The 27,753-nt window shown below is 37.9% G+C and overlaps 1 protein-coding gene and 1 pseudogene across 6 annotated transcripts in view; one reads left to right on the top strand and one right to left on the bottom strand.

Annotated features, from left to right (window-relative positions):
* Positions 1 to 27,753, top strand: part of TTC7B (tetratricopeptide repeat domain 7B) — a 343,031-nt gene that overhangs the window by 211,717 nt on the left and 103,561 nt on the right. For all 6 annotated transcript variants that reach the window (XM_069085991.1, XM_069085993.1, XM_069085990.1 and 3 more), the window contains 2 exons: positions 16,671 to 16,787; positions 25,491 to 25,588. In XM_069085991.1, the coding sequence (XP_068942092.1) occupies positions 16,671 to 16,787; positions 25,491 to 25,588 (215 nt within the window). The remainder of the gene's footprint in view (positions 1 to 16,670; positions 16,788 to 25,490; positions 25,589 to 27,753) is intronic.
* LOC138159711 (PDZ domain-containing protein 11 pseudogene) lies at positions 12,206 to 12,830 on the bottom strand (annotated as a pseudogene).

Below are 27,753 nucleotides of genomic sequence, written 5' to 3'. Positions count from 1 at the left end.
CATTTTTCTGTTACTGTCATTGCAGGCTTGGGAGGAGACTACACAAGGCTAAGGGTCATTTTGTACTTTGTTTCATGGGTTGCCATGGTCAAAGCTTTCATCATCGCCAAATAGCAAACCTCTTGATGATGAACCTTTTCATGGTTAACCAGGCTGACCCTGCTCAGGCTGACCTCATCTGTTGCAAGGACCCTACTCAGAGCCTTTGCACCGTGGTTGAACTTGTCAGAAATTGCATTCCACTGGCATAACCTTTTAGAACCCAGGGTGACCTCCATGGTAAAATGAGTTTTTGTAGCAGGACTATTGTGGATGAATGTCTTTATATGATACCCATTAATCTCTTTTTAAAATCTAATGTTTAATAAAGAGGAGAGTCCTGGGATGGCATATCTTCTTTTCAAAAAAGACCAGTGAGATATGGTGGGAAAAGGTTGCAGCAGTATCAGGTGGCCAACAGAAATTTCATTTTATAGGTCAGAGAACTGAGGCACAGAGAGGTGAAGCAGAGGTTGTATGACTCGTGTGCAGTTTAATGACACACACACATTCATAATCTGGCTCCAGGATTTAGGGGTCTGAAGAACTTCCTGTACTCTTTGTACCTTTCCATCCAGATTTACTCATGATTCCAAAGTAGGTATTATGGAACTATGGACTATTAGGGATGAATAGGACCCTGAGGATCCTCTCATCCAGTGCCCAGTGCTCTCAATTAACAGATGAGATAATCAAGTCATTGAAAGGAGAGTGACTTACTTAAGGTCACGCAATTAGTTTTTGATGAAGCCAGAACTAGAACATGGATCTCCTGATTCTCAGTCCTGGGCCTTTCCCCACTTGACCGCACTTTAATATTATCCTCCTTAGTTTCTGTTGTTTTTTAATTGAAACCTAATAAAGTGGTGGAATTTTATAGACGTTAACAAGGTTTCCAGTAGATTTCATCCTACTGATAAACATAAGCCTATATTCCTTTCCTCTTTATCTTTACCTTTTTTAGTTTCCAAAGTTCCAACATATTGCTTTAAAGCCTTACTAAAATGATAATATTATATTAAAAATAATATGTAATTTCAAGCTTCTGTGATTTCTCAGTCAACTATATGCTATTGTTCTTTAGTAAAAAATATTAAATAATCCAAATGCAGTTAAATCAAAGTCTATTTGTTCCAGGCTCTTGCATTTTGAAATAACAGGATTTCCTTAAAAAATGAAAAGAAAAAACCCAATAGGTAATCAATAGATTTTAGCCCACATGTTATAGGATTATAGATTCAGCGAATGTTAGGGTTTAAAGAGAGTTTAGCATTCATCTCATGCACTTCCTCATTTTGTAGATGAGGAAATTGAGGCTCACAGACGAAAAGTGACTTGTATAAAATCACATGGATAGTAAGAGGAATCCACCAGGGTTCCAACCCAGGTCCTGGACTCTTTTTACTACAGTATACTGCTTCCTGTGTATACCATTATGTAGAAATCATGGGATGCAATAGAGCTGTAAATTCTCTCAGTACATGGGACTAGGCTATTGAAGGACATTCTTCATTCCCATTATCTGGAGTTCTTTAATAGGATAAACTTGGAAGTACAGCACATACAATGTCTTTTCAGTCTGTGATAGAGAGCTGGTTCTTTAAAATGGTAAGAACTTTTTCTAAATGTGCTTTATAAGACTGGAGGGTGGGGCAGCTAGAACTATCCCTGGAGTCAGGAGGACCTGAGTTCAAATATGGCCAAATATGGCCTCAGACACTTAACACAAAAACTAGCCATGTGACCTTGGGCAAGTCACTTAACCCCAATTGCCCTCCAAAAAGCAAAAAAAAAAAAAAGAGTGGAGGGTGGAAGGAGGAGAGCGAGGATTAAATGTAATAGAAAGAATACTTGTCTTTAGGTCAGAAGCAAGAGTTTGAGACTCAGCCTCTTTATTTTCCTAGTTGTTTAGTCTTAGACTAACTGTTCATAGGGACTGTTTGTGCCCAATCTGTGGTAGAGCATTCTGAGCTTGTATTGATTTGATGAGCCACAGTCAGACACACTGAAACTTGACTCTACTGCAATGATGTCATTTTGGTTCTCTTAGAGAATGAAGGACAACAATCAACCAGCCAGTCTTAGACCATTCACTTTATGTTCCTTTGTGGGTCAAATCAGGTAATCCCTGCATTGCCCAACACAGGGTAGTTGTGAGAATCACATCAGATGACATTCTTTGACTATGTGGTATGTGTGTGCATGCATGCATGCATTCTCAACATGTGCAGTTTTAGATATTTAGCATAGTTTTTGCTTAATAAGAACTAATTTTTATTCTGAAAAGCATTTTTACCCTACTAAATTTAATTTTATCTTATTTATCTAGTCTGAATTGTCAGATAATATAGATCTGGTAAGATTCTAATAACAAAGTTGGATATCTGCCTCTAGTAATTTATTAGTAATTATTCTAATTTGTGAGTAAAGTTTTTTAGCAGAATTTGATCACAGAAATCCATTTCTGCATCTTGTGTTGGCAGCTATAGGTATTGGGGTCACTGAAATTTGAAGTTCAGTTAATTTTTTTCAGCTTTAGTTAGACATCTTCTTTGTAATTTTTTTTTAAGCAATTGGGGTTAAGTAACTTGCTCAAGGTTATATAGCCAGTTTTTTTTGTGTGAGTGTTAAGTATCTGAGGTTGGAACCGATCCTGGGTCCTCCCGACTCTGGGGCTGGTGCTCTTACTCACTGTGCCACCTAGCTGCCCCATGTAATTTTTTTAAGGAAGAAAAAAATGAAAGATTTGAGTGCTGTTTAGACAGCGGAGAAATAATCTTGTAGAAATAAAACCCAGAGAACTTCTCCACAGATGAATACTTCAGTTATGAGCTGAGGGCTCAGGCCATTACTAGTATTGCTCATAAGGCTCACTTATTTCTCTCTGAGAAGACTGTTGAAACCAGATTCCTCTCTGGAACTGAAAATGTCAGAATTCAGAAAACATCTGGAATGCTTGGTAGCAAATACCAAATGCTCTGCTTTTTAAACCCCGCATAACTTGGCTTCTTCCTGCCTTTCCAGCTTTCTTATACCTTACAACCTTGCTTCCTTTGGCCTTGCACTCCTCGGTTCCGTGGCGCTGGCCTCCTACCCTAGCTTGTTCACGTACAAGATACCCATCTCCCAACTCCAGGCATTTTCATGGACAGTCCCTTCTCATGTAGGCCTCCTGGCTTCCTTGGCTTCCTTCCAGTCCCGACCAAAGGCTTTTCTTCTTTGAAGAAGCTTGATGATGGTGTCTTCCTTGTAACTTTATCCCGTTTCTTGTTTGCCGGTTCCATGCTCCTCAAGGGCAGAGGCTTTCTTTTGCCCTCCTTTTTATCTCCATTGCTTAGCACAGTGCCTGGCACATGGTGGGTCCTTGATAGAGACTTGCTGACTGACCACCAGACTAGGGACTTTATTTGATAAAGGGAGTCATTAAAAGCTTTTGGTGTCGGTTGGGAGTCAAACGAAAAGGTGACATGCTGTAATGGGAATGTAAATTTAAAGATCTTCCCTGCCCCTAGGCTAAAGTGCACCTGGAGCCTGGGGAGGGAGGCTTGTTTTTCAGTAGATACTTCTTGATTGGCCAGTGGGTCAATAAGGTTGTTACATTCTCTGAGCCAGGAGAAGGCTATATAAACCCTGATGTGTAGCTTTGTTTTGGGGGCTCACTTTGAGAAGTGTTCTGTGATTTGATCTGTATTTTGGGAGGCCGTTGTTGAGAGTCCCCCGGCTTTGAGAAACCCAGATGTGGAAACCCAGATATTGATTGGGTATGGATGTAATGGCTGGACAGTTTGGAAAGCTGTCTACTTGATCTGTTTCTGTCTTAATAATTCTGCCTGTATACTTTGAAGTTCGGGGTGCTGACCTTTTTCCCCTGAACAAGGTAAACGATATATTGCTTTCCTTTATCAAAGCAGATCCAAGAACCTGTGGTGGCAGCAACCCTGAGGACACTTGGGGTGCTTGCTGCTACACATGCTTAGAGCTGAGCCTTATGAAGATTAGGCTATAAACAGTGTGTGGGATGAACTGGGTTGTGGAGCAAAGACTAATTAGGGAGTTATTGTAATAGTCTGAGAGAGAAGTATAGAGGCTCTGTACTGTGTGGCAGTGGTAGGTGGGGAGAAGAGACATGGGAGAGATTGTTGGATACCATGGTGAGAGTGGGGAAGAAATAATCCAAAGTGGGGTTTCTTGAAATGTTTTATTCTTTCTAAATATGTCTCTTTGTTCCAAAAATACTGCTAGGGGGATAGAGTATTCCAGATTGTTGACACACTGAAATGAAAAGCAAATGTAATTGATGTGGGATCTAACAGTAATTCTTGCCTGTCATCAAAAAGAGACAGTATTAGAGTACTAGGAAAATATAGCCAAGATTTTTTAAAATTATAAACTAGATTATTTTTATTATAATTTTAAATTATAAACTAGAAAATCATTAAGCAAACATGAACATTTCATATACAAAGAAAGCTAGAAAGAGAGCATTGTATATGAATCCGTGAATCTATGACATAAATCTGATTTTTAAAATATTTTAAATTTAACACGGTAAACCAGCATTGTACTGCTTGTCCATATCTGCATTTGAAATTCCTTCTGCTCTCTTCTGTATTTTTATATATTTTGTTGTCTTCTCCTCTGCTCTCTTCCCCTCAACCTTCCTCCTCTCCTCCCTTTTTTTCTCCTCCCCTTCTTCTCTCCTCTTATCTTAGTTTTAATATTTCACATTATTATAGTTTTCCAGTTTATTGAACCAACACTGAATTCCTGGTATTAATCCAGCTTGGTTATTGTATAATCTTTTCAATATGTTGTTATTACTTCTTCATTAAGATTTTATTCCTTATTTTTTGCACTGGTAGCTATTAAGAGATACTGTTTTATAGTTTACTTTCTCTCCTTGTTTTTGTGATCAGAACAGGTTTTATCTTACAGAAAGATTTGGTAGGATTTCTTCTTTCCTTATTATTACAAAAAAAAATCATATAAAGTTGGAGTTACTTGTTCTTTGAATGTTTAATAGAATTCTGTAGTAAGTCCAATTAGACCTAGAGGTCTTAGTGTTCATTTATGGCTTGTTCAGTTTCTTTTTCTGAGTTAGGATTACTTAAATTCTCTATTTCTTGTTCAAATAATGTGGATATTATATACATATATGTATTTTTTAAAGTAACTTGCTCAAGGTTACATGTCCAGTTATTTCTGGGTGTGGTGCTGAGTATCTGAGCTTGGATTTGATCCAGGTCATCCCGACACTGGAGCCGGTGCTCTTACTCGCCGAGCCACCTGGCCTCCCCTAAGCAATTGGGGTTAAGTAACTTGCTCAAGGTTACACAGCCAGCTGTTTCTGGGTGGGTGCTAAGTGTCTGAGCCCAGGATTCAATCTCCAGGTCTTCTCAACACTGGAGCCGGTGCTCTTATTTACTCTCTGTGCTACCTGGCTGCCCCTATTTTATATTTTTTGTAAACATTTATTTGTTTTATTGAAGTTATTTTTGTTGACAATTGGTCAAAATTCTAATAATTATTTCCTCTTTATTTTTTCATTTTTTATATTGATTTATTTGTTTTCCTCTTTTAAAAATCGTATTAGCTAATGGTTTTTTTATTTTATTAGATTTTTTCAGAAAAATCATCCATTTCTACTTTTCAGTTTAATAGTTTTTTGTTTCAGTTTGTTTCTTAGTTTCAGAGTTTCTATTTTTCTGCTTAGTTGGACTTCTTTGTTGCTCTTCTAATTTTGTTAGCTACATACTTACTTCATTCACATGTGCTTTCTCTCTTGTGGATGAACGTGTTTAAAGATGAAAATTTCCCATGATGACTGCTTTAACTGAATCTCGAAAAGTTGACCTTTTATCTCATTGTGGTGATTTTCTTGGAAATTATCTTTTTTGGGGAGGTCTAATTTGTGACTTACTTTTTTCTTCAGATTAAATTATTCTTTCCTGCTGCCTTCTTATCCCCTGTCTTTGCTTCTTGTTCTCCTGGTTCTGCTTTCTCCACTCTGCATCAGTTGGCATCACCTGCATTCGTACTACACAGAATTTTCTGAAACCATCTATTTAGTCATTTCTTATTGAACAGTAATATTCTTTTACTTTCAATATAGAACAGTCTGTCTAGCAGTTTCTGAGTTGATGGATGTCCCTTTAGACCCTAATTAGCTTTTTTTCCTTTTAGTCACTCCTCTGCCTCCAGTTTTCAGGATGAGGAAATTTTTTTGTGTGTTTTGCTTGTGACCCTTCCCTCTTAAGTATTATCTTCATCTTAACTCTCCCTTCCCATCCCCACTTTTTTTCTATTGCGTTTGATGCATTTTTACACCAGACTGTATTTGTTCAATTGTCCTTTGTTCTCTTCATCCAAGAGTGAGGATTCATTTAGTGCCCACTCCCCCCTTCTTTCTTCTTTGCTTGTATATCCTTCTTATATATCTCCCTTTTCCTCTGTTTTGTGTGAAGGTATATTTATTTTACTATCCCTTCTCTATTCTCCTCTTAAAACTATCAAAAGAGAACAAGTCCACACCTGGGTCCTCTCTTTTCCTTATTTAACTTAGTTAGTACTCTTTGAAGATATTTATTAAGGTTCTGAAGGACGCTTGTTTCTTCTCTCCCTTTTAGGATGTTAGCATGACATTATCATAAAACTGTTTCCAGTTGTTCTAATAAATTTACCTTTTTAGGTTTCTCTGGACTCTTGTATTTGTATTTCAGAGTTCCTCTTTAGCTGTACTCTTTTCATCAGAAATTCTTTAAATCCTTTCTTTCATTAATGGTCCATTTTTCTCCCTATAGTATAAATAATCAGCTTTGCAGGGTAAATTATTGTTGACTATAACCCTATTTCTTTTGCCTTTTGGAATATTGTGTTCCAAGATTGTGTCTCATTTACATTACAAGTTGCCAGGTCTTGTGCGATCTTGACTATGATTCCTTGGTACTTGAACTTCTTTTTGGATGCCTGCTGTATTTTTTCTTTGATGTGGGAGCTCTGAATTTTGACTATGTCTTTTCTGGGAATTTTTGGCATTTATTGCAGGTGGTGCTGGGTGGATTCTTTCTATGTTTAATTTGTTCTCTGATTTTTTCAGATATACACAGTTTTCATTTATAATTTCTTGAAATACAGTGTCTGGGCCTATTTTTTAAAATCATGGTTTTCAGGGAATCCAGTGATTCTTAACTTAAATCTCTCCTTGTCTTCTCTTCCAAATAAGTTTTTAAAAATACCTCTTTGTTGATTTAAAAAAATTTCTTTATTGATATCTTTTGTTTTTACATTGCCTAAATTTCTTCCTGTATCCCTCCCCTTCTCAAAAAGTCACCCCTTATTACAAAGAATCAATTTTTATATCACATTTCTTAGATTTTCTTGAACCTTTTATCTTCAGTTTTTGAAGAAACTTCTTTAATATGTAGTCAGAATTTAAGTTTATTTCATTCACATTTGAATTTTAGATAATGTGCTTAGTATTATTACATTAGTCTGTTAAGTCACTCTCTGGGAGTTAAGCAATTTCATATTTTCATATTCATATATTAAATGGTACATTGGTACTTTTGTATTTCCATACAATTGTATTTTGCTTCATGGTTTCTGTTGTGGGTTGGGTTTATTGTATCTTGAAGCCTCTGCTGAAGTGAATAAATGCTAATCACTGTTTGTGTGTATCTTAGTTTTTCCTTTTCATTTAATGTAAACCAGGCCAGATGTTTTAGAACAATCTCAAAACTTGTGAATAGAGCATGGCAGAGATGATGACAAGTATTACTTAGTGGGTTTTTTTTTATTGTTTGGGAGGTTGACAAACATGCTGAAATTTTTGGAAATTGATAAGAGAATTATCATTTCTTTTTTACTTGTTCATTGCCTGCTTTTCCCATCATTATTATAAAGATAATATGGATTTTTGTGTCCAGTGTTTCTAAGCTTTGGTAAGATCTTTTTTTCCCCTTTCGATATAATGTTTTTGATTTTTCAGTCAGTGAAATTTTATCTATCTGAATTCTTTTCCCCTGCCAGCATCTGTATTTCAGGCCATTTCTTCTTGCTTAACTTTCAGGTGTTGTTGCTAGCTTTTTCTTTAATTTCTGCACACTGAATTCTTCATTGTTCTCTCTGTCTGGCTTCCTTTAATTCAACCCACACCTTTTCAACTCCATATCCTGAGTCAAGTGTTTGAAAGCTGTTATTTAATGTTAATTAGAAGTTCTTTTTCCAGCAAGCATCAGTGCATAGAACATGCCTTCAAGCTGTGTGCTAACAGGCTCTGGCTTTTTGTACTTTCTGTACATTTAAAAAAATCTGAGATAATTGCCAATAAAGATATCATCTATATATTAAGGAAACACTGCCCCCTCTTCCTCCTTATGTCCCATACTCTCTTACTTGCCACATGGATTGCAGTTCAGTCTAACAGCCAGGAGATAATTTGTTGACCAATGATAAAATCCATATAGCATGTAGAACTGTTCATGATTTTCCTTAGGATTGCCCACAAATTTCAAATGCAGCTTTCTCTTTTGTTGAGCTGACTAGTGTAGTTTCCAGGGGGGTTCTTTATTCTGGCCACTGCACTGAGAGATTTGGTGGTCCCTCCCAAGGTGGTTTATGATTGTGCTATTAATTTCTCTCATCTTTCTTCTTACATTCACTTCTTGCTTTGCCATATACATTCCCAGCAGTGATATAGTTATGTGAAAGGCCAACCTGAAACATTTAGTGCTTTGTCCTTTTTTGTTGTCTCCTTTTTTTTTCTATATGTCCACTTACCTTGTCCCTGAGTCTCATGTTAACTACCACACACCTACTATTACTCTAGCTTTTTATCGTGAGTTTGGATCAGAGGGAGAATATGTAGAAAAATAATGCCAGTATAGGATACTTTGGAAAATCCCTGTTTCTTGAAACTCTGAACAGCTTCTCCCTGAAAATCTGCCATTCTTCATAGGCTAAACCTTGATACTTCTACAGGGATTCCTATTTCCCTTTTTAAAAATTTTAATGAAACTTCTACACTGTATTAATTGTGTTACCCTGTCATGGTATCCCATACCATATAAATTAGTGGCGACATACACTAAAACATGCTGATTTGATGATCATAATCTATATAAAGTCATTAGCTTCAGAAAACTTTGAGGGTTCATATAATCTAGTAGTACATAGCCATTTCTTGGTTTTCCTTTGAGCCATGTGGGTTGTAGAATCTTAGATTTAGACCTCCTAAGGACCTTAGGTACCATATAGTACAATCATTTCATTTTATAGATGAGGAAAATAAAGTTAAATTAAAGATTTGCCTAGGGTCACATATGTAGTAAATGATGGTGCTAGGATTTGAACTTAAGTCCTCTGATTCCAAATCCAGCATTCTTTCCACTGAACCACATTGCAACTAAATTGGCTTGAACCTATTCTTGATCTAGTACTTGTAGCAAGATTTGCCTTAATTGTTCTGATATATTCTGGTTTTAAGGACCTACCAAAGAGATTCAGTATATATTTCTCTTGTAACCATTCCAGTGTCTTACTCAATTCAGTAATATAAGAAATATTTATTGAGTACTCCTGTGAGCAGAGCACTTAATTTGACATTATAGAGGCTATAGCAAAGGATAAAACACAATTCTTACCCTTATGGAGCTTAGTCTGATAGTTATAGCTTCATGGTTAAGAAATTTCATTTATATATGACTTGAATCCTGTTAGAGGTTAGAACTCTGTTTCCTTTCTCTCTGTCCTCAGTGGAGAAGTCAGTCATCAATATTGATTAAATACCCACTACGTACAGACTACATATTGGTACAGCAGAGTCTTCCAAAGTAAATCAAATATTAGAAGGGATTTCATGTGGAAGGAGGTTTGCTTTTATTGTTCTCAGAGGGCAGGTGTAGGAACAGAGGGCTGAAGTTATTATTAAGATGGAGTTCAGATCAATATAATGAAAAAGGTCCTAACAGTCAGAGTTATTAACAACTGAAAAAGGAAAACTATAAGTGAATGAGTTTGCTGTCATTAGATGACTATTTCTTGGGGCCATTATGGAAAGGATTCCCTTTCAATTACAAATTGGAATAGATGACCTTTGTGGTATTATGATTCTGTGACAAAGGCATCATGACTTTTCCTCTCAAGGAGATTATAATCTTTTATTATTTTTACATTCTAATAGTTCTCTTTTTTATATATGATCATAAAAGGATAATCTCTCAACCAAAAAGACTACCAAGACTTTTTGCAATACGAATAAACATTGTCTCTTACATTCAATCTTGGATAACACTTTTTTTAGTCAAATTAATTTTTTTTACTCATTTGACTAGCATATTCTTTACCAACCTATTTTTTTTCTGAAGTGCTCTCATACAAATTGTAATTTATAAATTTAATTGGAGATAGAATCTGTTCAGATATTTCTAAATCAGCTTTTTAAAAAATACGTTATGTTTTGTCCAAATGCTTTATTAACTTCTGATTTACATCATTCGTTTCCACCAGATTTTGTTACAAATTTTCTCCCCATTTTCCCCCTACCCACTGCCCCAAAATAGCAGTCCCCCAGGATATCCCCTTCTCCAATCTGCTCTCTCCCATACCCCTTTTGACTTTTCCAGTGGATCTCTATGCCCCAGTGCCTGTATATCTTATTTCCCAATTACATGTAAAATAGTATTAATAATAGTATGTATGTATATATATATATATATCTATATTTGAATATTTGATTTTAAAGCTTTGAATTCCAGGTTCATTCCCTTCCTCCCTTGTCACCCTCTTACTGGGAAGATAAACAGTTCAGTATAGGTTGTACATGTGTGGCTAATGCAAAACAATAACATAGTAGATATATTGTAAAAGACTGACTATATTTCTCTCCCTCCTATCCCACCTCCCACTTGTTCTATTCTCTACTTTGATCCTGTCTCTTTTCAAAAGTGGGTGCTTCCAATTTCCCCCCCCCCACTCCCCCCCTCCCTTCCATCATCTCCCCTCTCATCTCCTTCCCCCACCCACTCTCCTGGAGGGTGTGACACCCTATTTAGTGTGTATTTCATTCCCTCCTCAAGCCAAATTCAATTGGAATAAGCTTTGACCCATTCCCTTTTCCTTCCTATTCTTCCCCTCCATTGTAACCATTTTCCCTTGCGTCTTCTATATGAGATAGTTTACCCCATTCTGTCTCTTCCCATCTCCTCTCATTATATTCCTCTCTCACCTCTTAATTTCACCTTTTAAGTATCATCCCTTCCTGTTAAATTGGTCCTGTGCCCCCTATCTATGCATATATACACACATTCACATATGTATTCATATGCCCATATACCCTCATATATAGACATATATATATATATATATATTTCTATTCCCTTCAACTACTGAGAAAAGTTTCATAAGTTACAATTATTGTTTTTCCATGTAGGAATGTTAATAGTTCAACTTTGATAAGTTCCTTATGATTTCTTTTCCCTGTTTACCTTCTCATGCTTCTCTTGCTTCTTGTATCTGAATGTCAGATTTTCTATTCAATTCTGGTTTTTTCAGTAAGAATGCTTGAAAGTCCTCTATTCCACTGAATGACCATATTTTCCCCTGAAACATGATACTCAGTTTGGCTGGGTAGGTGACTCTTGGTTTTAATTCCAGCTCCTTTGACCTCCAGAATATCCTATTCCAAGCCCTTCGATCCCTCAGTGTAGAAGCTGCCAGATCCTGCGTTATCCTGATTGTGTTTCCACAATATTCAAATTGTTTCTTCCTGGCTGCTTGTATTGTTCTCTCCTTAATCTGGGAATTCCAGAACCTGGCTATAATATTCCTAGGAGTTTTCTTTTGGGGATCTTTTACAGGAGGTGATCGGTGGATTCTTTCAACCTCTATTTTACCCTCTGGTTCTAAAACATCAGGGCAGTTTTCTTTTTTTTTTTTTTCCAGATTTTCCTTTTATTCAGCTGGAGGGGGTAGGGGTGCGGTTTTGGGGGGGGGGAAGATGAGGTTTCCATTGCGCTCCCTGGTTCAGATCAGTGCTGGCACAGAGGAAGGGGATTCCCCCTAAAAATGTTCCCTTGCCTTTACTAGGCCTGAAGCCCACCCAGAAAATGAGGAAAAGTACAATGTAGTTGGGAGCAGTGCAGGCTGAGGTCTGGATCAGTGCAGGGTTTCCCAGGTGCTTCCTAAGTCATTCAGGTATCTCAGGTAGATTCTACATGCAGGGGAAGAGTGCAGCTCCTAGTGCACTGTCCTCTCCTTCTGGCGATGGTAATTGTAGGGGAAGAATCGGACCCGCATGCTGATCTCCCTGGCTGTCTTCAGAATCTCCATAGCCTTGCTGTGCTCAATATCTTGGAAATCCACTTCATTAACAGCTAGGACCTGGTCTCCTTCCTGTAGTTCTACCCGATGGGCATCTGAATCCAGAATCACCTTGGTGATGAAGATACACAACTGGGAGGCCTTTCCCCCACGAATGTTAAATCCCAACTGGGCTCCTAGTGGCTTCTTCACTGTGATGGCCTGAGGCAGAAACTGGGTCAGTTCATTGTTGTAGTCTGGGTGGTAGACCCTCTCGTGAGGAGGGATCCAGTCTGAGGGATTCTCATAGGGTGGCAGGAAGACCACTGGGTAATCATCATAAGGAATCTGGCCTTCCATTTCTGGAGAGGGGCTGGACTGGGGCTCCGGCGCCACTGCCAGTTTGGGCTTTCGGGCGCCCGTGCCGGTGACTGGGAGCCGGAAGCAGAAGCAAAGAGGACCCTGATAGGCGGGGAGCTCAGGAGAGCCCAGCCCAGCCTCAGTGTCTCCCTGGGTGGGGGCCCAGGACACTTTTCTTTGAGAACTTCCTGGAGGATGATTTCTAGGTTCTTACTTTGGTCATGGCTTTCAGGTAGTCCAGTAATTTTTAAATTATCTCTCCTGGATCTATTTTCCAGGTCAGTGAATTTTCCCATGAGATATTTCACATTGCCTTTGTATTCTTTCATTTGTTTGGATTGTTTAATAGCATCTTGATTTCTCATAAAGTCATTACCTTCCATTTTCTTCAAAATAATTCTGAAGCAATGATTCTCCTCAGTGAGCTTTTGAGATTCTTTTTCCATCTGGCAAATTCGGCTTTTCAAGGCATTCTTCTCCTCATTGCCTTTTTGAGCCTCCTTTGCCATTTGATTCAGTCTGTTTTTTAAGGTATGATTTTCCTCACTCAGGCGGCTGACTTTCATTTCATAATTTTCTTGCATCATTCTCATTTCTCTTCCCAATTTTTCCTCCACTTCTCTTATCTGCTTCCTAAGGTCCTCTGTGTCCTGTAACCAGCTCGTATTTTCCTTTGAAGCTTTTGGTGCAGGAGTTCTGACTTCACTGTCTTCCTCCTGTTCCATGCTTTGCTCCTTTTTGCCCCCAAAATAGGAGTCTAATGTTGGAATCTTCTGTCTGCTTTGTTTCCTTTGCCTGGTCATGTTGCCCCTCAGTCACTTGACCCCTGGGCTTTTTGCCACAGTAGGACTCTGCCACCAGACAGGGGAGCTTTCGTCCCAAATGCTGGGGTTTTCTCAGCTGCTGGAGGTATTAGATGGCTGCCCTCTCTGAGGTCTCCACACGCTCTGGCAAGCTGGACACACACCCCAGGACCTCCACCCTAGACTGCAATCCAGATCCAAGAAGGTTAAAGCAAGAGCGATTACCCCTCAGACTGGTTCTTGGTCCCCTTACACTCTGCAGGCTAGGAGCTGAAGCTGCCATGTGGCGCACTCCCACTTACTAGGTCCCAAAGTCCAGACTGCATTGACCTCTCACTTTTTCTTTTGCATCTGTGTGTTGATAAATCTGGAAACGGCCACAGCTGCTGCTGATCTGGGGTCCCTCCGGCTGGTGACTGGTCAGGCTGGACCTGGGGCTAAAGCCTTGGCGTGGGGCTGGGCTCGGCTCCTAGAGCGCTGTGCTGGCCAATTCCTGCCAGTCTGCCAGGCTGTCCTCAGCAGGAGGTTAGCTTCTTTGTGTCATTTTTTGGGTTTGTTTAGAGTCCCCTTTTTACATGGATTGGGGAAGGTGGAAGCCAGAGCAGCAGGGAGGTCCTGCTCCATTATCATGTCCTCCGCCATCTTCAAGATTATAATCTTTTAACAAAGGGAAGTTCTTTTTATAAAGCGCCATAATAAGCACAAATTAATATGATATAAAACTGAGTAGAGGAAGAAATGTGTCTTCCCAGAAAAGATTATTTTTTAACTGAATTTGGAAGGAAATGCATTAATGAAAATGAAGGTAGAGGTAGTAGTTCATATGTAGTCTTCATCATTTTTGTATCTCCTCAGTAGCCTTTTGAATTCTGCATGTATTGTATTGCTTTGAACCTAGTAAATGGAAGTTGAATGAGTAAATGGAAATAAAAAAAAGACTAATAGTTGGCTAAAAGAAAATTGGCAGGAGCAAATGGCACAGTATATCAGTGACTGGCCATTTGGTAGAAACCCTTGAAGATCATAGTAAAAAATTGGTTTTAATTTTATAGACCATAAAGAAGTTTCTTAAGTAGAACAGTGATATTATGAAAATGTTACGTGAGGAAGACTTTTACTAAATAGAAATTAGGAAGGATTAAAAATTGAGAGACCAACTGTATCCTTTGTAATCTACATTTCACACTGGACCCATCCTAGGATGGTAGTCATGGAAATAGAGATTAAAAGATGGAACCAAAAGACCTTGTGTAGAAAGTCTCAAAAAGCTTTGTGTTATAGTCAATGGAGTAAGCAGGGAGAATGGAAGAGAAATTAGGCAACTGGAAAACTGAGAGGAAATGGAGCCAGTGAGAGTAATGAAGAACATTAGGACGTAGTGCCTTCATAATCGTACAGAATGATGAAGAATATTTCTCTTTCACATTAATGGAATGAAAAAGTATTTATTAAGCCTTTACTGTGTACAAAGCATAGTATTAAGTGGTGGAGATACAAATAGAAAGCTTAGTTCCTGATTTCAAGGAACTCACATACTAAGTGGGTAAGACAACACATAAAGAAGGTTTTAGTTTCATGGTAGATGGAAATGCTGGGTGGTACATATGTTATAAAATTTCATACAGATCCAAGGGGACCTGTTCTACACTCAGATATCCTCCTATAGGGTTGCTAAGACCCTTGATGATCTGGCTTTTAATCTACCTTTTTGACTTTATTTCATCATGTTTCCTTTCATATATTCTCCATTTCAGCTAACCCAAACCATGTTCCACCCCCTAATCTTATCTTCTCCCACTTATATATATGGAAGTATAGTTTATCCGCATATCAAGAAATTGCCTCATGCACATATCTACCTGTTAAAATATATCTTAGGTGCTACCTTCTCCTTTTCCTGTTACCCCTGTTGAAACTGATCTCTGCCTTTGAGTCTCTCTGTTGTTTCTATCACTTTCTATTTTTCATCTTCCTTATTTGTGTATATGTCATATCTTGCCTGTCAGATTATAAAGTCCTTGTAGTCAGACACTGTTTGTTTGTTTGTTTTTTTTAATCTCTGTAGCTTGCCTTATTCCTGGTATGATGCTTTTGCATGTTGTAGGCACTTAATAAATGTTTACTTAGTTGAATTATGTTTCTATTCTCCAGTCCACTAATCTTTTTTAGTCTTTCTTTATAGGCTTTATTTTCCTATGCTTTTAAATACTAAGTACTGTTAGTTCTTATATGATTTTCTCAAGACCAGTAATTCTGTTGGATAAACATTTATTCAACAACTACTTTATTCAGAGCATTGTGCTAAGTCCTGAGGGTATACAGAGATGAAGAAGACATTATCATCATATTCACAAAGTTTGTAAACTTAAAGTGAATGAATATACCCTATCATCAACTGTAATTTAATGTAAAGTATGTCACAGAGAAAGAATCAACATGAAAACTGAATCCTTGATGGTGTTTATGTTAGCTGGTTTATATTACATGTAAAATTTTATCAATGGAGTTAGACTTTTGTTGAATCTTTAAAGTTTTGTAAATAAATTGACTTAATAGAAATAGTGATCTTGAGAAGATTGTGTTACTTTTAAGAGTCTTGAATAAATCAATTCATTTTGTGTTTTAATTTGGCCACAGCTATTATATTTATTGTGCTTTATCAGTCTGACTGGTGTTTCTTTGCAAAGCTGTTCCATCTATCATTTATTAATCAGTTGGCAGTTTATGACCCTGGAGTCTTACCTTGGCCTTGTCATAAACTCTAACCTTGATGAGGCTCTTCACTTTGATTTCTTTATGTCTGAAATCAACCTGATGATAATAGCTACCCCTATCTGTTTCACAGGGATGCTGTGAGGATAAATCCTCTGTGATCCCCACTTTTCTCATCTATGAAGTAGGGATAACAATATTTTAAATATTATAGTATGGTTGTCATGAAGTTCAAATGTAATAATGTACGTAAAGTTTGCAAATCTTGATATACTATAGCAATGCCAGTTGTTAGTACTATAATAAACTGGTAAAAGTAATAGTCATTGAAATGCTTAAAGCTTAGCAAAGACAGGACACTTTAGGTTCATAATATTGCCTGTAGTTATTCTTGGTTTGGTGGTTACTCCCTGAAATAAACATTTTCCCCTTGTTCCTTCTTCTGTCTTGCTATGTCAGATTGCTGTTTTCTAAAGTAAAGTTGGAGTCACTCTGTCGGGGCCCAGATGAGGCCCTCCTTACCTGCAAGCACATGTTACAAATATGGAAATCCTGCTACAACCTCACTAATCCCAGGTAAGAGACAATAATATCCTGTTTTGCATTGTCTTTGTGTAGTTTCCCAATGAACAGAATTCTTTCAAATTGACATTTAACCCATTATTAACCCCTTATTGAAAATGCTTTGCTTGGCCTTTCCATACTTGCTCCTTCAAAAAAATTAGTCACTCACATATAAGAGGCAGAAAGCATGGCTAGAAAGCAGTATGGGAGGTTGGAAGGTATTTTAATGGACTATAAATTCACTATGGTTTTTTTTTTAATTGAGTCTCCCTGTCTCACTCAGGCTAGAAGTATAGGAGTTACTCATGGTTCCAAGAGCTTTGACCTGTTCCTCTGTTTCTGACCTAAGCAGGTTTGCCTGTCCTTAGGCAACTTGGTTTCCCTGACCCTCCTGTACCCTCTCACTTCCATAGGCTCAACATTTTAATGAACTTCATACAGACACCTGATCAGCTTGTAATCCCCAAGGTTAAGACATCCACCAACCTCCCCTTAGCAAGGATTATTATAGGCTTGCAAGGATTATAAGCTGGCAACATCATAAAGGGCTACAAGCTTGGTATGATTCAGTAGTGTGATCTGGCAGCCAAAAAAACCTAAAACTATCTTAGGTTGTATAAATACAGGCAAAATATCCAGAAACGTGGTTCCACTGTACTGTGGCCTGATTGGATCCCATCTAAAGTGTTGCATTTAATTTTGGATGCCACATTTTTGGAAGGACATTAACAGACTGGAACTTATCCAGCAGATAACAATCAAAATGGTAAGAGAAAGCCAGGTCATATGAGGATTGATTGATTGGTTAGCCTGAAGAAGAGAAGATTGAATAGTGATATGATAGATGTCATTAAGTATTTTAAGGACTCAATATGTAAAAGGGTTTAGACTTTACTCTGGAAGACAGAAATAAAAACAAGGAGCAAAAAAATGCAAAGGGACTGATTTCTGTTCCATCTAAGAAAAACCTTACAAACAGTTAGAACTATCTTAAGGTAGAATAAACTTCTGAGTGTGATGGATTTTTCATTCCTGAAAGTCTTCAAGTGGAGGCTGGACGATCACTTACTAGGGAAATAGGAAGGGGAATTCTCAAATTATGTATAGTGAATATTGCTTTGGTAGATAACATTGCAAAACCATTGAGCTTTATATTTCAGTTTGAAGGGAATCTCATAGTAGTCACTAACCTAAAAATATAAAGGTTCCTTATTTGTGATTTATCAAGCTCAATTCAAATTTGATCTCTACTACAACTTCTTCCCCCTCCCCCCCACTCCAATTTATTTTACTCCTTTCAAAGTCCTAATTATCTGTCACGGATCACAGATAGATTTGTTAATAAGTGTAGTTCAGACATAGTAATAGAAAAGGTACTGATTTGCATTGGAGGAGAAAATTTCCCACAGAATGCTTGCTGTACTGATGACATCACAGATTTAGTTAAAAAAAAATTAAGAACCACCAGATCTTGTATTCCTAGTGAGCAGGAACATTTTGCCCACATGTCTGAATTATTAAACCACTACTTATTGTACCACGAGAAACAGTTTGCCAAAATGGCATCTATAAAGACTTTGGAGAATTCATTCAGCCTTAAAGAGAGGTATTGAAAAGTTGACAGAAAAGCTTATTACCACTTCATCTCTTGTTTAAAGGAGTCTGAATTTTAAAGAAACATGTTCTCAATTCAATCTTTCAATTTTTATTAAAGGCTGGGATAACCATTTTAACTCCAGGAAGAAAACACATTGTCTCATGCATCTGTTTCTCTGTGTTTTAAAGGAATAGACTCCTTTGTTAAGCGTTTCTTGCTTTTAAAGGAATAAATCCGTTACCTAAGTGTTTCTTGCTTTGTCATCTAAACCAGGACTGGGGCAGACCAGTCCTGGAGTTAATGGAGCATATTTGAAGCAAATATGGATGCTGGAAGGAGACCTTTTTTTTTTTTTTGGAGACTTTCTTACCAAGACCCATGAAGATACTTTGTGACTAAAGCTTTAGATATGCAATGTTAGCAGTTTAAGCCCACCATTCCTACTGGCTGTGGAACTGTACTCACTGCTTAATTTAGGCCTACTGTTTTTCCCTGGCACACGTGGATGCTCTAAGGATAATTTCATTCCAAGGAACAAAATGTAGTTTTTCTAAGGACGAGGGCAAAAATGAAATGTATTGATACCTCTCCACTTTGGTTAACAGGGGGTAGCCCTTTAGGCCCTCAAGTACTGCATCCGAACTTCCTAGAACAAATCCCCATAATACAAGGATTTCTTCTGTAAAACTTGGAACCAGTCAAAAGGCCACAGCCAAGGAACTGTAAGGCCACATGTGACCTTGAAGCCAGAGGTTCCCCACCCCTGGTAGACTATGTGATAAAAATCAGTGTGCTACCTGAAAGAAATTGTCCTCTTAGTGGAAGTTTGAGGCCAAACCCAAGCTTAGTTCCCTATTTTTCCTCTTGTATCTCCTTTAAGAAGGATAAAATAAATCTACCACCTTTCTATTGCCAATTTTTACCCAGTCCTCCACACTTCTCCCACCTCCCCACATTTCCTCCCACTTAGCAACCAAGAATATTGAATGTAAGGAGAAAAAAATAGGAAAAATTTAAAAGTTTAAAATAAACACTTGAAAAAAAGCTTCCACTGTGTCCACATTTCCTGTCAGCTCATTGAAGTTAAGAGCAGAAATCACTCTTCTTTCTATACATAGCATTTGTTCCTTACAACACAGTATAGACACTTGAGAAATTTTTGTTGAATTGATTGTTTATTATTGTACCCCCACTCACCTCAGAGCTCGGGGAGAGGAGGAAAGGGGCTAGACTTGCAAGAATTATTCTGTTTGGTTTTTTTAATCTTCAATTTTTTTTTCCTAGAATAGAAATCAGTGCTTCAGGAGTGATATATTCCCCTTTTCCATTTTGCAAATGTAGTTACCCTTCCTACTGCTCATTAGTAAGATTAAGCCTTTTGAATATAATAAGAAACAAAGAAATTATGTGCCAGGCTAATGTTCAACAATAGATCAGGCCTATGTTATTTCTATTTCCCAGATAATTAGTTCTAGTTTCCTTTTAGACAAGAAAGCATTACATAAGAGACTTAAGCAGGTATGGTGTAGGGGGAAGGAAGGAAAGAATTTTGAGAGTTGGAAGTGACTTCAATGACCATCTAAGTACTTGCTCCAAATCTCCATATTTGATCCCTTTTCCCTCTTAAAAAACATTGGTAAAGAACATTTTGTCTAAAAGTCATTTGTTTTCTGTCCTCAGCCTATCTCCCTTGGCATTTGCTTCCACCTGTGGCAAGAAAATGTTTTCCATAGCTGTTGCTGATGATGTTACAGAGACCATGATGGGCAATAAATCAGTAGCCAATGGGCGTAGATCTTAGCTCACAAACCCTGACCCAGTGGTGTGCCAAGTCCCATGTCACATCACAGATTAGAAGGGAATTATGTTATGAACAGTGCTATTTAGTACATAATTTTAAACAATTTCAAATAGCTTTTCAAGGGTTGTGAGCAAAATGGTGGGTGGGATTTTTTAGCCCATGTGTTAATTTGCCAAGGAGTTTGTAATTTTTAAGGAATTCTATTTTTTACTACCTTCAGATCTGCTTGCATTTAGGGTAGAAATCTACAAACTGAAAATTGAAAAGCTCCTTTAGTTCTTATGCCAGAGTACATATTGACTTGATGATAGACAATCAAGATAACATGAATTCTGACCTGCTTTTTTTTTCATCAGGTTTTGGCTTTTCAGGAACTTGGGTTTGAGCTATTTCAATATTAAATCACTCACTTTTAAAAACCCTAATCTCTACAAATAAGTTTTTGGAAGGGTTGAGTTAAAGGAAATGACTGTGAACTCTATTGTTATCCAATCATTTTAGTTTTGTCTGACTTTTCTTGAACTGTCTGACTTTTCTTGAACCCACTTGGAGTTTTCTTGGCAGAGAGACTGGAGTGGTTTGCCATTTCCTTCTCCATGTCCTTTGGCAGATGAGAAAATGGAGGCAAACAGGATTAAGTGACTTGCCTAGGGTCACACAGCTAGTAAGTGTCTGAGGCCAGATTTGAGCTCAGGAAGATGAATCTTCCTGACTCCAGGCCTGGTGCTTTATCCACTGTGCCACTAACTGTCCTGTGAACTCTGTTGCCTTACAATAATTCTCGATTTTGAAAATGTTAATTGTGAAATGTTCTAAAATGACCCTTAAGACATATATTTTTGTGGTTATGCTAAAACTATTGTTAGCTTATAGTCCTGTCATATAACATCTGTTACATAACACTATTCAACTCCTTTGGAGCCCATGACACCATTGCAGGACTATAGTGGGAGGGTGGGAAGTAGTAGACCAGCTCTAAAACTACTTTCCCTCCTATTTCTCTGGCCCACATACAACTTCTGTGTAGTAGATAAAGATCTCTGAGAGATTGTTGGGGAAAGGGAAAAGAAATCTCCCCAATATTTACTCAGGAGGTAAATATCCTACAGAAATCATTCATTTATAAGTAGCACCCCTAATTAAAACCAGTAGAGAGCTTGTCTGAGTTCTACAGAGATTTTAGTAGAGCTGGGTGAGATAACACATTTCATGAAATGAGGCAAAGGAGGGTGTATGTTTTTGAAAATTGGCACCTTATTTCTGTTACTAAAACATTCAACTTTAATTACAATCATCTATTTTCTGTTTTAGTGAGAAATAAGATGAGTGAGATGTATAACTTAATGACTGAAAAGATCAGTGCATATTTCTCCAAAACTTACCCCCCCCAAAAACCCCTAGAACTATATTAAAGCAGTGTAATGGACCAGTTTTTCCTTCCTTTTCCCTATCTTCTCTTATAGGAGGTGCCCTGAACAGTATGGGATGGAAGCGAAATGGCCCTAGGCATTTTCAGATTTAATGGACCTATCAGAATGATTCTGCTATACCATATTCTCAAAAGAGAAAATAGGAATTCAAACAGTTGATTTAGCTAAACTCAGGGGGAGAAGGTTGAGAGAATCCAGGGAAATTGTGTCTCAGTTAACCAGGATTATGAGTTGCCATGGTTTCCAGAGGTTACCTTCCTCCCTCACCTGATGGGTCGTATGAAAGTCAAATTTTGAGTATTTATGAATCTGTATCATGTAAATGGAGAACTACAGATTGCATAAGACACCCAATATAATTCTTAATCAGTCACAAAAGCCTGATTATTTTTAGAGAGAGAGAATTTTCAGTGTGGAAACAAAAGCATCTCTGTTTTCAATAGATAATTGTTGCTTTTGCACTTTTTTGAAAAGAAAATATGGAAGGTAGAACAAGGAATGTAATGAATCCTGTTTCTCACTCCAGTCAGTTGACAGGCAGGGAGAACATGGATCCAATATTTCTGTCAGTAATTGAAGTTTCACAATTTAAGATGGTAGCTAATAGACCAAAATTCTGTTGAAATCCAGTATCCAATAACATCTGTAAAGGTGACCAGGCATATGTTACCCAGTGCCCGAGTCATTGCTGCCATTACTCCCCAGCTTCTTAAAAGTAAATCACAGGTTGATTGCCCTTTTGGGAAATCTAACTCTGTTAGTAATCTGTAACACAAATGAATAATAAAGTATAAATACCTCGCTTTACAAGCATTCACTTGCATTATACATACAACAATCCACCTGCTTTGCAGTGTTGTTCTGAAGATAAAATGAGATAACATATTTAAAATACCTTATAAACCAAAAGGTACTACTATATGAATGCTAGCTGCTGCTGCTGCTTAACTCATTGAATGTGGCAGATATTAGCAGCCTGTTTGACAGATGAAGACATTGAGGCAAAGAAGAGAGGTAAGGTGACTTGTTCAAGGCTGCAAGCTAGTTATTGCCTAGTTGAGAATAAAATGTTGTTTTTTCTGTATTCCAGTTTTCCAAGTCCTTTTCATAAGGCCACAAATAACATGGATTCTTCACTGTTCTTTAATTCTGAAACTCTTTAGGGTTTATAGGGTATAGGCTCAGCCTATAGGATCATGACAAGATTAATGCTCAAAGTATTTTAAATCTATTTCCTTAGATCTGATCAGCTCCTTCTTTTTTCAGTACAAATCATGTGCTTTCCATTATTAGATAACTACTATATTTTCATATAAAGTCTTCCAGAATATTTTAAAGGAGAAATTAGGGGGATATGCACTGAGGTTTCATTATTTACAGTGTTAAAGAAATATCTGGGGGCGGCCAGTTGGTGCAGTGAGTAAGAGTGCTGGCCCCGGAGTCAGGAGACCCGAGATCGGTTCTGGCCTCAGATAGTTAGCACCCACACAAAATAACTGGCCATGTAACTTTGAGCAAGTTACTTAACCCCAATTGCTTAAAAAAAGAAAAGAAATATCTTTCAATAAACCAATGTCGAAAAAAATGTTATATTACTCCAAATGCAGGCCATCCATTTGGCCATACCCCTAAAATGTCTCATTTTAAGGGGAAAAATAAGCACACACTGAAAAATAATGCTAGTTAATTATATATCTTAACTTGTTATATTTGAACCAGATTTAGGGCAAAAGTGTATGTATTGTACAAAATAACAATGATGATCAGTAATGTGATAATTTATACTTGTTTTAGTCATGGACTTATTCTGAGACATGTTATCAATCCTAAATTATGAAATTAAGAGACATATTACCAAAAAACTGTACTGTATGAAATAATATTTGTAGCTAATAAATCATCTGTGCCTAAGAAAATTCCTTCCTATTTCCTATGGAGATAATGAACTACTTTATTACATAGAGAAATGGCTACTTACAAGCAGTATTAAATATTATACCCAGATCTGATAGTTGCACAATAGAAGGCATTTCCCTTTCTTTTATAATCTAGTAACAAGAATTTTAATCTTCTGCCTTGATGGAAAAAGATCCAAATCCTTAGAGACAGCATTATTGTTCAACTTTCAGTTGGTTTGGAAGTGCTTTGGTAGAATCAGACTATACAAAGGAAAAATAAAATAGGGTTGGTTTTTTGTTTTGTTTTTTTTTGCTGCGTGTAAAAGATTCTAGAATAAGCATAAAAGTAGAAGTAGTAGTAGTTGTAGTATTGTTCTTATAGTGATAGTAAAAAAAAACTTAAAATTATATAATGCTTTAAATTCACAAGGTGCTTTTAATTGTGAAATGTAACTACCTTGTGAGGTAGATAATAAAAGTATTTTTACCCCCATTTTAGAGATGAGGGAGCTGAGACTCAGAAATGTTAAGTAACTTGTTCATAGTAACCTAGTGAGTGCCAGCATCAGGATTTGAACTCAGGTCGGTTGCCTGACTAAAATCTGCTATTTTTCTGCTTCACTATCCTACGTATCCTATTCCTTGCCTGGCCTAACTGCCTTCCATGATACTTTGCCAGATTAATTGCCCCCAAGACTGTCCTGTTGAAACAACTATATGGTAGATTTAACTTGTGAGACCAATGTAGGGTACATGGAACATTTGGGAGACAGGAGATGTGGGTTTTAGTCCCAACTCCTCCCCTCAGTTAACTGTGTGAATTGTTTGTCCTGGGCCTGATTTTTCTATTTTGTAAAAAGTGACAGATGACGAAGGCAAGCTCCAGGTTTCATTTCAGCTCTAAAAGTTCATGATTCCAGTCAGGTTACTGATGATTTAGAGGTGAAATGCTAGCCATTTTCCCATCAAGGCCCTGAAGGACCTGAGTCCCAGTAAGTCAATGACCCTGGATAAGCCATTTAGCCCCTCTCTATAGCTCGGGTTTCTTTTCTGCCAAATGAAGATTCATTTAAGTGCTCTTCATGTCAATCAAGTATGAGGATAGTTGTGAAAGTATTAGGCAAAGTAGAAAGAACAATGATGATAATGCTGACACTGCTTGTGTGACTTGGTCAGCACTTCTCTGGTCCTCGGATTCCCCTCTATTGAATGATGGAGTTAGACCTGCTGACTGCTGACATCCCTTGCTGCTCAACATTTTAGATTATTTAGATTATTTTTGTAAAATGGAAGAGCTGCCAGGAGAAACTGAACAGTAGAAGGATTGTCCTTCTCAATCCTCACCTCCATTTTGTTGTATAAAACTTAACAGTTTAGTCCTTTTTTATTAAATTTCTACTGGATGTAAGGCCCTGTGTTCTGTGTTGGGAATGCAGGCATGAAAAATTAGACAGTTCCTGAACTCCAAGAATCTATATTCTAATGAAGGGCCTAGACATCAACAAATACAAGTATGATGTGATCAGCAAGAAGAAGAGATTCAATCAAAATGGTGTAAAAAAATTTGAAGAAGGAAAGATTACCTTTAGCAGAGGGAGATATCAAAGACTTTTTGGAGGAGCTGGTCTCTGAGTCAGGCCTTGAAAGCAGGAAATATTTTCCACAGAGTGGATTCTGGTGGAGGAAATAGAATGGGGGTGGGGATGGGGCAGCATTTCAGTCTGGAGAATCTCATGTTCACGTTTTCATTTTTGCCTCTCATATAAAGGCAAAAATGAAGGTGATTTGAATTGCTTCTGTTTTATTGGGAACTGAGAGGAATCCCCTATTTGATATTCCTCTGTCCCTAAGCCATGAAGTAGGACCTCTCATCATCTCATCTTTGGAAAGTGATGCCAGACAAAGGACCACATAATTGATTATATCTCAAGAATCAGTATTTGACTTTTTTTGTTCCAAATGACTGACGTTTCTAGATGTGTTTTACAGTGATTCTGGACGTGGGAGCAGTCTCTTAGATAGAACCATTGCTGACAGACGACAGCTTAATACAATCACTTTACCAGACTTCAGCGATCCTGAGACAGGTGAGAATGAAAAGCAAAGGGGAAATATGGAGGCTAATGGCATTTAGGGTCCATTCTGCATACAAGTGTGGAAGCTGACGGACACAGTTGGGGTTAGACAGAAACATTTTCCATGTAAATATATTTAATTCTTAACTTGCATTTTCTTGAGGTCCTTTTACAAGTGTTTGTATGTATTTAGGGTAGAACAGCTGGTACCTGCCCTAGCCAAGTCTTTGAAAGAATTCACATTGTCCCCCTTTCCCTGAGAGCTCAGAATTAACAACAAAAACATAAACAGGTCATGTTGTCACTTCCCTCATCTCTTCCTGCCCCCTATCTCCACCCCTCCACCCTGGCAATTCCTCTCCCCTTTCCTGCCCTACCAATTGTTTTCCAGATTTTTCTCTTATCACTCTTTTTAGACTCCACTCTTTAGTTTATAATTAGTTGCTCCTGATGTAAAGAACTAAAGAAGACACAGTACAGATACCAAAGATGCCCCCATGTTGAGGATTTCAAGTTCCAGACTTCCAAATCAGCCCTCTCCAAACCAAATCCTGCACATGCTCATTAAGGGCTCCTCAGGGTGTCATCCTCTGTGCAAATACACCCTGTCATTTGGGTTTTCCATATTTGCCTAAGTACTGTGTAGTGTAAATATGCCTCTGTGATTTCATAAACCAAAAGCAAGTCACGTTGAAAAGCTACTGACTGTTCAGTGATAATTCAGAGGCTCAGCAGACTCACAAAACAAAATGAAATCCACTCAGATTCTAGTTCTGAAATGGTTTGGTACAAAGGGACCACATTCAAAACCTTATACTGTAGTACCCAACTGATGGTCTCTTGTTAGGTTTAATCCCTAATTGTGCTTTACCTTGTATTTTGTGGGCTGGATATAGAACTTGTGCCCTTTTTACCCCTTGTATTTAAGATGTAGACTCTTAGTCCTTTGTAAAGCAGCATGCTTCTTCCGCCTGACAGAGCCCTTTAAAATACAGAGCAGTCCACAAAGAGCAGTCATTTATGTAGAGGTCAGAGCTCATCAGCTCAGAAGTTGTTATTAGCTGTTGGCATGGTGATGGAAATGGTGGAACAGGGTGCTCAGGACACCCTGGGCTTCATCCCACAAGGTGCCATTTAACCCATATTGACACTTGGGTGGATTTATACAAAGTGCTTTGACACTGCTTTGGAATTTAGTTTGTTAGCATTTATTTATCCTTACACTGCAGCTGTTTCCCCCACTCTCCCCTCAAATACACATTCCGTATTAGTGGTCAGAGGTGTCAGCTCCAGAGTTTCTGGTGACAAAAATCTCTGGTTAAAAATGAGTTGATACAGGTGTTTTAAGGGAAAGGAAGGCTTAGAGAGTCTGGCCTAAAACTAAGTTCCCTGTTGGCACATGCAACCTAGCAAACAAGCTAATAAAGTGGCAGGAGCTTTTCTGTTGCCTGAATAAGCCAGTGGTGGTTTGTAGTGTTTGATTTGTAAATCCAGGCAGGTTGAATTTCAGAACTATATTATCACACATGGCAAAAATCTTCATTTTCTAGATATACAGTAGTTCTTTGTCTGGGGAACAAACCTTTTCACCTTTCTTTGAAGCAAAAGCTTCAAGACTAAATCATATGCCAACCTCCTTGATTTCCCATTGTTTTTCAAACCCTTTAGGGGCATTTTCTACCCCCTGTTCAGTATTATAAAGGTACCTTGCAAGTGGGTTTAGGGCATGTGTAGGGGTGATGTGCTTATACTGGTATGACTCAGGGAGACTGAGTGCCTCACAATGTGAAAGGAATAGGCGTTTCATCATGATTAACTACTGCGTGGAACAGCTCTGTCATAGCAGAGAAAAGGGAAGGAATTGGGACTCATGACAGCACCTGCAATGGTTTAGACAGATCTGAAACAGCTGCTCCTGCTTCTCTCCTCTCTCCTCTTCTCCAGCTCCCCGTGAGGCGAGTCCTACTAAATTCAAGACACTTTTCCTTCTGGCTCAACTTAGAGGCAACCAGCCAAGATAGTTACACACTGAAGGACTACTTGTTCTTGGGGTCCTAAAAACCTCTCCAAAATGCCGCACTACATTAAAAACAGATAGTTTTTTTTCTTAAAAAAAAAAAAGACTGATTTGTTACCATTCTTCCTTTTGTTTCGAATGGCATTTTTCTCCAGATACC

The sequence above is a fragment of the Petaurus breviceps genome, unplaced genomic scaffold (genome assembly GCF_028583685.1).
Source record: "Petaurus breviceps papuanus isolate PSGF00001 unplaced genomic scaffold, PetGlider_PUasm1.0 177, whole genome shotgun sequence".
NCBI classification, from domain to species: Eukaryota; Metazoa; Chordata; class Mammalia; order Diprotodontia; family Petauridae; genus Petaurus; species Petaurus breviceps.
This window is presented reverse-complemented; position numbering and strand designations above follow the sequence as displayed.